At 38.3% G+C, this 10,384-nt stretch overlaps 1 protein-coding gene across 50 annotated transcripts; it reads left to right on the top strand.

The window, feature by feature from the left end:
- Positions 1-3,078: 3,078 nt before the first annotated feature.
- On the top strand, positions 3,079-4,814 carry LOC144082030 (uncharacterized). 50 transcript variants are annotated; one of them, XM_077608817.1, is made up of 9 exons: positions 3,079-3,432; positions 3,498-3,619; positions 3,685-3,780; positions 3,898-4,010; positions 4,119-4,150; positions 4,247-4,299; positions 4,381-4,392; positions 4,461-4,506; positions 4,582-4,814. In XM_077608817.1, the coding sequence occupies exons 1-9, from the start codon at positions 3,080-3,082 to the stop codon at positions 4,598-4,600; spliced, it is 846 nt and encodes a 281-aa protein (XP_077464943.1). In that variant the 5' UTR covers position 3,079; the 3' UTR covers positions 4,601-4,814. The 50 variants fall into 50 exon arrangements, 43 of the variants coding, with proteins under 43 accessions (XP_077464943.1, XP_077464916.1, XP_077464941.1 ...); XM_077608790.1 differs by having other exon boundaries at positions 4,628-4,814; XM_077608815.1 differs by having other exon boundaries at positions 4,132-4,151; positions 4,217-4,299.
- The last annotated feature ends 5,570 nt before the right edge of the window (positions 4,815-10,384 follow it).

A 10,384-nucleotide genomic window follows, 5' to 3' on the forward strand; every position in this document is an offset into this window, starting at 1 on the left:
CGGACGGCGGATTTATGGATACTTCTTCACAGTGGCGTTTTGGACACTTTTCTCCCCAGTGGAGTTTTGGACACTTTTTGGACACTTTTCTCCCCAGTGGAGTTTTGGACACTTTTTTTCTCCCCAGTGGAGTTTTGGACACTTTTTTTCTCCCCAGTGGAGTTTTGGACACTTTTTTTCTCCCCAGTGGAGTTTTGGACACTTTTTTTTCTCCCCAGTGGAGTTTTGGACACTTTTTTTTCTCCCCAGTGGAGTTTTGGACACTTTTTTTCTCCCCAGTGGAGTTTTGGACACTTTTTTTCTCCCCAGTGGAGTTTTGGACACTTCTTTTCTCCCCAGTGGAGTTTTGGACACTTTTTTTCTCCCCAGTGGAGTTTCGGACACTTTTTTTCTCCCCAGTGGAGTTTCGGACACTTTTTTTCTCCCCAGTGGAGTTTCGGACACTTTTTTTCTCCCCAGTGGAGTTTCGGACACTTTTTTTCTCCCCAGTGGAGTTTCGGACACTTTTTTTCTCCCCAGTGGAGTTTTGGACACTTTTTTTCTCCCCAGTGGAGTTTTGGACACTTTTTTTCTCCCCAGTGGAGTTTTGGACACTTTTTTTCTCCCCAGTGGAGTTTTGGACACTTTTTTTCTCCCCAGTGGAGTTTTGGACACTTTTTTTCTCCCCAGTGGAGTTTTGGACACTTTTTGGACACTTTTCTCCCCGGTGGAGTTTTGGACACTTTTTTACCCGTGGACGTTTGGACACTTTTTTACCCGTGGATTTATGGACACTTTTTTACCGGTGGACTTTTGGACACTTTTTTACCGGTGCAGGTAAGTATTTTGGTCTTTTGAGTTTTGATTTGTGGACACTTTTCTCCCTAGTGGAGTTTTGGACACTTTTTGGACACTTCTCCCCAGTGGAGTTTTGGACACTTTTTGGACACTTTTCTCCCCAGTGGAGTTTTGGACACTTTTTTTTCTCCCCAGTGGAGTTTTGGACACTTTTTTTTCTCCCCAGTGGAGTTTTGGACACTTTTTTTCTCCCCAGTGGAGTTTTGGACACTTTTTTTCTCCCCAGTGGAGTTTTGGACACTTTTTTTCTCCCCAGTGGAGTTTTGGACACTTTTTTTCTCCCCAGTGGAGTTTTGGACACTTTTTGGACACTTTTCTCCCCGGTGGAGTTTTGGACACTTTTTTACCCGTGGACGTTTGGACACTTTTTTACCCGTGGATTTATGGACACTTTTTTACCCGTGGATTTATGGACACTTTTTTACCGGTGGACTTTTGGACACTTTTTTACCGGTGCAGGTAAGTATTTTGGTCTTTTGAGTTTTGATTTGTGGACACTTTTCTCCCTAGTGGAGTTTTGGACACTTTTTGGACACTTCTCCCCAGTGGAGTTTTGGACACTTTTTGGACACTTTTCTCCCCAGTGGAGTTTTGGACACTTTTTGGACACTTTTCTCCCCAGTGGAGTTTTGGACACTTTTTGGACACTTTTCTCCCCAGTGGAGTTTTGGACACTTTTTGGACACTTTTCTCCCCAGTGGAGTTTTGGACACTTTTTTTTCTCCCCAGTGGAGTTTTGGACACTTTTTTTCTCCCCAGTGGAGTTTTGGACACTTTTTTTCTCCCCAGTGGAGTTTTGGACACTTTTTTTCTCCCCAGTGGAGTTTTGGACACTTTTTTTCTCCCCAGTGGAGTTTTGGACACTTTTTTTCTCCCCAGTGGAGTTTTGGACACCTTTTTTTCTCCCCAGTGGAGTTTTGGACACTTTTTTTCTCCCCAGTGGAGTTTTGGACACTTTTTTTCTCCCCAGTGGAGTTTTGGACACTTTTTTTCTCCCCAGTGGAGTTTTGGACACTTTTTTTCTCCCCAGTGGAGTTTTGGACACTTTTTTTCTCCCCAGTGGAGTTTTGGACACTTTTTGGACACTTTTCTCCCCGGTGGAGTTTTGGACACTTTTTGGACACTTTTCTCCCCGGTGGAGTTTTGGACACTTTTTTACCCGTGGACGTTTGGACACTTTTTTACCCGTGGATTTATGGACACTTTTTTACCCGTGGATTTATGGACACTTTTTTACCGGTGGACTTTTGGACACTTTTTTACCGGTGCAGGTAAGTATTTTGGTCTTTTGAGTTTTGATTTGTGGACACTTTTCTCCCTAGTGGAGTTTTGGACACTTTTTGGACACTTCTCCCCAGTGGAGTTTTGGACACTTTTTGGACACTTTTCTCCCCAGTGGAGTTTTGGACACTTTTTTTCTCCCCAGTGGAGTTTTGGACACTTTTTTTCTCCCCAGTGGAGTTTTGGACACTTTTTTTCTCCCCAGTGGAGTTTTGGACACTTTTTTTCTCCCCAGTGGAGTTTTGGACACTTTTTTTCTCCCCAGTGGAGTTTTGGACACTTTTCTCCCCGGTGGAGTTTTGGACACTTTTTTACCCGTGGACGTTTGGACACTTTTTTTACCCGTGGATTTATGGACACTTTTTTACCGGTGGACTTTTGGACACTTTTTTACCGGTGCAGGTAAGTATTTTGGTCTTTTGAGTTTTGATTTGTGGACACTTTTCTCCCTAGTGGAGTTTTGGACACTTTTTGGACACTTCTCCCCAGTGGAGTTTTGGACACTTTTTGGACACTTTTCTCCCCAGTGGAGTTTTGGACACTTTTTGGACACTTTTCTCCCCAGTGGAGTTTTGGACACTTTTTGGACACTTTTCTCCCCAGTGGAGTTTTGGACACTTTTTGGACACTTTTCTCCCCAGTGGAGTTTTGGACACTTTTTGGACACTTTTCTCCCCAGTGGAGTTTTGGACACTTTTTGGACACTTTTCTCCCCAGTGGAGTTTTGGACACTTTTTGGACACTTTTCTCCCCAGTGGAGTTTTGGACACTTTTTGGACACTTTTCTCCCCAGTGGAGTTTTGGACACTTTTTGGACACTTTTCTCCCCAGTGGAGTTTTGGACACTTTTTGGACACTTTTCTCCCCAGTGGAGTTTTGGACACTTTTTGGACACTTTTCTCCCCAGTGGAGTTTTGGACACTTTTCTCCCCAGTGGAGTTTTGGACACTTTTTTTTACCCATGGATTTATGGACACTTTTCTCCCCAGTGGAGGTTTGGACGCTTTTCTCCCTAGTGGAGTTTTGGACACTTTTCTCCCCTGCTGAGTTTTGGGGACGGACGGCAGGGACGGACGGCAGGGACGGACGGCAGGGACGGACGGCAGGGACGGACGGCAGGGACGGACGGCAGGGACGGACGGCAGGGACGGCACGGACGGCAGGGACGGCACGGACGGCAGGGACGGCACGGACGGCAGGGACGGCACGGACGGCAGGCACGGACGGACGGACGGCACGGACGGCAGGCACGGACGGACGGCACGGACGGACGGCACTGACGGACGGACGGCACGGACGGACAGAGGGATCAAGGTGAGTGCAAAATTCAGCACACCTTGCTAAAAAAATGTAATTAATTTATTGGAAAAATTTCAAAGACTTGAACCTTTTTTTCCCCCGTGGATTTTTGGGCATGAACGGACGGCAAAGATGGACGGCAAAGATGGACGGCAAGGACGGACGGCAGGGACGGACGGCAGGGACAGACGGAGGGATCAAGGTGAGTGCAAAATTCAGCACACCTTGCTAAAAAAATGTAATTAATTTATTGGAAAAATTTCAAAGACTTGAACCTTTTTTTCCCCCGTGGACTTTTGGGCATGAACGGACGGCAAAGATGGACGGCAAGGACGGACGGCAGGGACAGACGGAGGGATCAAGGTGAGTGCAAAATTCAGCACACCTTGCTAAAAAAATGTAATTAATTTATTGGAAAAATTTCAAAGACTTGAACCTTTTTTTCCCCCGTGGACTTTTGGGCATGAACGGACGCCAAAGATGGACGGCAAGGACGGACGGCAGGGACGGACGGACGGCAGGGACGGACGGCAGGGACGGACGGCAGGGACGGACGCCAGGGACGGACGGCAGGGACAGACGGAGGGATCAAGGTGAGTGCAAAATTCAACACACTTTGCCAAAAAAAAAATATTGGAAAATGTTCAAAGACTTGAACTTTTTTTCTCCTCTGCGGACTTTTGGGCATGGACGGACGGCAGGGACGGACGGCAGGGACAGACAGAGGGATCAAGGTGAGTGCAAAATTCAGCACACTTTGCAAAAAAAAAATCCTTAAATTATTGGAAATTTCCAAAAGCTATAACTTTTCCCCCCCCTGCGGACTTTTGGGCGTGGACGGACGGCACGGACTGATGGACGACAGGGACAGAGACAACTGCGGTGAGTCGGCCACGCCCGCCGGCCCGTGCCGTCGTCCAATCGCAAGCCGAGCCCATTCCACCCGTGTTTGCTCTCTTTCAGCGTGCTTCACGGGTACGTGTAAACTAGGAGTCTTGAGGCCCTGTCGTTGGTGTTAGTGACTGGCGGCCATCTTACGACAGACACTCTGAATTGGCTCAATTCTTCAAACGTTTTGGTTGGAAGGAGGTAAGTGATCCAAGATGGCGGCGCGGGTGGATGCAGCTGGCTCTTGCTCTCCAGTTTGGTGTTTTGTTTCCTCAGTCTTGTCGTTGTTTGCTAACATCTGCCAAGCAAACCTTTTCTACAGTCGCCAGGATTTGGTTGCTCTCGGGAGGAGATGCCATAAATCCATCAGAGCAGATTGCCAACGAACCTGCCGCATGTCCCCGAGGACATCTCGAGACGACCAATTTCGTCATACGCTGCTGTGTATGATGACAATTAGGCTTTTGATGATTCGATGATGATGATCAAGCCCATGTCTGAACAGTTAGCAATCCCTCATTTTCTGTTGCTTTGGGAATATTTTTGCGCCACTTCCTCTTGATTTTGAGGGAATTGATCGCATCACTCGCATTACAAAAAAGATAGGGTTGTTGGAAAAAATATTATAGAAAATAATTCAAATTCACAAGATGGGGAAGACGTGCTGGCGGCTGTCATGGAGTTCCGTGCGCATCGGTCGCGCCATGCAGGCAAGCCCCGCCCCCCCAGGGATGGAATTTGGCCGTCCGTCCGCTTAATCGGGTCTTTGCTTTCAGCTGGACGAGAGCGGGAAGTCGGTCTTCACCGTTCTGTGGGGGGACGTGGCCGCTGAATTGAGGAAGGTGAAGAACTGCGTCATCTGTTACGGTGGGTAGCCACAAGAGATTTGGCCGGCTTTTGGTCGGGGGAAAAAAGGCTTTTATCTGTCCATCGTTAGGCTTTTTTTTCCCCTAAAAAATGACAATGTATACATAGTCATTTTTTGGGAAAAAAGGCTTACAATAGATGGTCGTTTTTTTTTTTTTTTTTAAAAGCCTTATACATTGTTTTTGTTTTAAAGCCTTACAAAAAAAGCCTTAAAAATGACCATGTATAGTAAAGCTTTATTCTTAAAAAAATATATAGTATATATAGTAAGGCTTTTTTTCCTAAAAAATAACATAATATAGTAAGGCTTTAAAAAAAAAAAAACGACATAGTATAGTAAGGCTTTTTTTTCTTAAAAAAACGACAAAGTATGGTAAGGCTTTTTTCCTTTAAAAACGACATAGTATAGTAAGGCTTTTTTTCCTAAAAAAGGACATAGCATAGTAAGGCGGTTTCCCCCTAAAAACGACATAGTATAGTAAGGCTTTTTTCTTTAAAAAAATGACATAGTATATAGTAAGGCTTTTTTTCTTAAGAAAAACGACAGTATAGTAAGGCTTTTTTTTTTAAATTAAAAAACGACATATTTTAGTAAGGCTTTAAAAAAAGACAGATAGTAAGGCTTTTTTTAAAATTAAAAAACGACAGATAGTAAGGCTTTTTTAAATTAAAAAACGACAGATACTAAGGCTTTTTAAATTAAAAAATGACAGATAGTAAGGCTTTTTTAAATTAAAAAACGACATAGTATAGTAAGGCTTTCTTTTAAAAACGACATAGTATAGTAAGGCTTTTTTTCTTAAAAAACAACATAGTATAGTAAGGCTTTTTTATTTAAAAAACGACAGTATAGTCAAGCTTTTTCTTAAAAAACGACATAGTATAGTAAGGCTTTTTTCTTAAAAAAAACAACATAGTATAGTAAGGCTATTTTTTCTTAAAAAACGACATAGTATAGTAAGGCTTTTTTTCTTAAAAAAACGACATAGTATAGTAAGGCTTTTTTTCTTAAAAAACGACATAGTATAGTAAGGCTTTTTTAATTAAAAAAACGACATAGTATAGTAAGGCTTTTTTTTCTTAAAAAACGACAGTATAGTAAGGCTTTTTTTCCTAAAAACGACATAGTATAGTAAGGCTTTTTTTCCTTAAAAAACGACAGTATAGTAAGGCTTTTTTTCCTAAAAACGACATAGTATAGTAAGGCTTTTTTTCCTTAAAAAACGACAGTATAGTAAGGCTTTTTTTCCTAAAAACGACATAGTATAGTAAGGCTTTTTTATTTTAAAAAAACGACATAGTATAGTAAGGCTTTTTTTCTTAAAAAACGACATAGTATAGTACGGCTTTTTTTCTTAAAAAACAACATTGTATAGTGAGTCTTATTTACTTAAAAAACGACAGTTTAGTAAGGCTTTTTTTCTTTAAAAAATGACAGAATAGTTAGGCTTTTTAAAATTAAAAAACGACATAGTATAGTAAGGTTTTAAAAAAAAACGACAGCTAGTAAGGCTTTTTTAAAATTAAAAAACGACATATTATAGTAAGGCTTTTTTCTTGCAAAACGACATAGTATAGTAAGGCTTTTTTTCCCTAAAAAACAACATAGTATAGTAAGGCTTTTTTTCTTAAAAAAACGACATAGTATAGTTAGGCTTTTTTCCCTAAAAAACGACATAATATAGTAAGGTTTTTTTTTTCTTAAAAAACGACACAGTATAGTAAGGCTTTTTTTTTAAAAAACGACATAGTATAGTAAGGCTTTTTTTCCTAAAAAACGACATAGTATAGTAAGGCTTTTTTTCTTAAAAAACGAAATAGTATAAATAGTAAGGCTCTTTTTCTCCTAAAAATGACATAGTATAGTAAGGCTTTTTTTCTCTCCTAAAAACGACATAGTATGGTAAGGCTATTTTTCATAAAAAATGACATAGTATAGTAAGGCTTTTTTTCTTAAAAAACGACATAATAATAATAATAATAATAATAATAATAATAATCGGACATAGGCCCTGTCATCATTATCACAACACAAAAAGCCTACTTGTCATCATATAGTAAGCTTTTTTTTCTTAAAAAACGACATAATATAGTAAGGCTTTTCCCCCTAAAAAAACGACATAGTATAGTAAGGCTTTTTTCCCTAAAAAACGACATAGTATAGTAAGGCTTTTTCCCCTCAAAAACGACATAGTATAGTAAGGCTTTTTTTCTTAAACGACATGGTATAGTAAGCCTTTTTTTCTCCTAAAAAACAACATAGTATAGTAAGGCTTTTTTTTTTAAAACGACATAGTATAGTAAGGCTTTTTTTCTTAAAAGACAACATAGTATATTAAGGCTTTTTTTCCCCTAAAAAACGACATAGTATAGTAAGGCTATTTTTCCTAAAAAATGACATAGTATAGTAAGGCTTTTTTTCTTAAAAAATGACATAGTATAGTAAGGCTTTTTCCCCTCAAAAACGACATAGTATAGTAAGGCTTTTTTTCTTAAAAAACGACAGGCATTTTTTCTTAAACGACATAGAAAAGTAAGCCTTTTTTTCTCCTAAAAAAACAACATAGTATAGTAAGGCTTTTTTTCTTAAAAAATGAAATAGTATAGTAAGGCTATTTTTTTTAAACGACATAGTATAGTAAGGCTTTTTTTCTTAAAAAACAACAGAATAGTAAGCCTTTTTTTTCCTAAAAAACAACATAGTATAGTAAGGCTTTTTTTTTTTAAATTAAAAAACGACATAGTATATCGTAAGGCTTTTTTTCTTAAAAAACGACACAGTATAGTAAGGCTATTTTTACTAAAAAAACGACATAGTATAGTAAGGCTTTTTTCCTAAAAAACGACATAGTATAGTAAGGCTTTTTTCCTAAAAAACGACATAGTATAGTAAGGCTTTTTTTCCTAAAAAACGACATAGTATAGTAAGGCTTTTTTTTTTCTTAAAAAACGACATAGTATAGTAAGGCGTTTTTCCCCTAAAAAACGACATAGTATAGTAAGGCTTTTTTCCCTAAAAACGACATAGTATAGTAAGGCTTTTTTTCTTAAAAAACGACACAGTATAGTAAGGCTTTTTTCTTAAAAAAACGACATAGTATAGTAAGGCTTTTTTTCCTAAAAAACGACACAGTATAGTAAGGCTTTTTCCCTAAAAAACGACATAATATAGTAAGGTTTTTTTTTTCTTAAAAAACGACACAGTATAGTAAGGCTTTTTTTTAAAAAAACGACAGTATAGTAAGGCTTTTTTTCCTAAAAAACGACATAGTATAGTAAGGCTTTTTTTCTTAAAAAACGACATAGTATAGTAAGGCTTTTTTTCCTAAAAAACGACATAGTATAGTAAGGCTTTTTTTTCTTAAAAAACGACATAGTATAGTAAGGCTTTTTTTCTTAAACGACATAGTATAGTAAGGCTTTTTTTCTTAAAAAACGACATAGTATAGTAAGGCTTTTTTTCCTAAAAAACGACATAGAATAGTAAGGCTTTTTTCCCTAAAAAAAAACGACATAGTATAGTAAGGCTTTTAAAAAAAATGACCATGTATAGTAAGCCTCATCTCATTTTCTGAACTGCTTTATCCTCATTAGGGTAGCGGGGGATGCTGGAGCCAATCCCATTTGTCTCCAGGCCAGAGGCGGGGGACATCCTGAATCGGTGGCCAGACGATCTTAGGGTACAAGGAGACGGACAACCACGCACTGTATAGTAAGTCTTTTTCCCTAAAAAACGACATAGTATAGTAAGGCTTTTTTTCCCCCCCAAAAAAAACAGCATAGTATTGTAAGGTTTTTTTCCCTAAAAAACGACATAGTATAGTAAGGCTTTTTTTCCCTAAAAACGACATAGTATAGTAAGGTTTTTTCCCTAAAAATGACATGGTATAGTAAGGCTTTTTTTCTTAAAAAAACGACATAGTATAGTAAGGCTTTTTTCCCCCAAAAACGACATAGTATAGTAAGGCTTTTTTTCCTAAAAAACGACATAGTATAGTAAGGCTATTTTCCCCCAAAAAACGACATAGTATAGTAAGGCTTTTTTTTTCTCTAAAAAAACGACATAGTATAGTAAGGCTTTTTTTCCCCCAAAAAAATAGCATAGTATAGTAAGGCTTTTTTCCCTAAAAAAACGACATAATATAGTAAGGCTTTTTTTCCCTAAAAAAACGACATAGTATAGTAAGGTTTTTTTTCCCTAAAAACGACATAGTATAGTAAGGCTTTTTCCCTAAAAATGACATAATATAGTAAGGCTTTTTTTTTTCTTAAAAAATGACATAGTATAGTAATGCTTTTTTCCCTAAAAAACAACATAGTATAGTAAGGCTTTTTTTCCTAAAAAAATGACATATTATAGTAAGGCTTTTTTTCTTAAACGACATAGTATAGTAAGGCTTTTTTTCTTAAACGACATAGTATAGTAAGGCTTTTTTTCCCTAAAAAACGACATAGTATAGTAAGGCTTTTTTCCCCAAAAAATGACATAGTATAGTAAGGCTATTTTCCCCAAAAAAACGACATAGTATAGTAAGGCTTTTTTTTCCTAAAAAAACGACATAGTATAGTAAGGCTTTTTTTCCCTAAAAACGACATAGTATAGTAAGGTTTTTTCCCTAAAAATGACATGGTATAGTAAGGCTTTTTTTCTTAAAAAAACGACATAGTATAGTAAGGCTTTTTTTCCTAAAAAAAAAACGACATAGTATAGTAAGGCTTTTTTACCTAAAAAAGGACATAGTATAGTAAGGCTATTTTCCCCAAAAACGACATAGTATAGTAAGGCTTTTTTCCCTAAAAAAATGACATAATATAGTAAGGCTTTTTTTCCTAAAAAAACGACATAGTATAGTAAGGCTTTTTTCCCTAAAAAAAAAAAAACAAAGTATAGTAAGGCTTTAAAAAAAATGACCATGTATAGTAAGCCTCATCTCATTTTCTGAACTGCTTTATCCTCATTAGGGTAGCGGGGGATGCTGGAGCCAATCCCATTTGTCTCCAGGCCAGCGGCGGGGGACATCCTGAATCGGTGGCCAGACGATCTTAGGGTACAAGGAGACGGACAACCACGCACTGTATAGTAAGTCTTTTTTCCTTAAAAACGACATGGTATAGTAAGGCTTTTCCTAAAAAACGACATAGTATAGTAAGGCTTTTTCCCCCTAAAAAACGACATAGTATAGTAAGGCTTTTTTTCCTAAAAACCGACATA

Source organism: Stigmatopora argus, chromosome 9 (assembly GCF_051989625.1).
Source record: "Stigmatopora argus isolate UIUO_Sarg chromosome 9, RoL_Sarg_1.0, whole genome shotgun sequence".
In the NCBI taxonomy this organism is placed as follows: domain Eukaryota; kingdom Metazoa; phylum Chordata; class Actinopteri; order Syngnathiformes; family Syngnathidae; genus Stigmatopora; species Stigmatopora argus.

Bases quoted from the DNA above. Each gene is read 5' to 3' on its own strand.
- LOC144082030 (XM_077608782.1), top strand. From the start codon at position 3,080: ATGGATTTATGGACACTTTTCTCCCCAGTGGAGGTTTGGACGCTTTTC. The intron at 3,781-3,897 runs GTGAGTGCAAAA...CGGACGCCAAAG, and splicing joins GGACAGACGGAGGGATCAAG to ATGGACGGCAAGGACGGACG. The intron at 4,151-4,239 runs GGTGAGTGCAAA...CCCCCCCCTGCG, and splicing joins GGGACAGACAGAGGGATCAA to GACTTTTGGGCGTGGACGGA.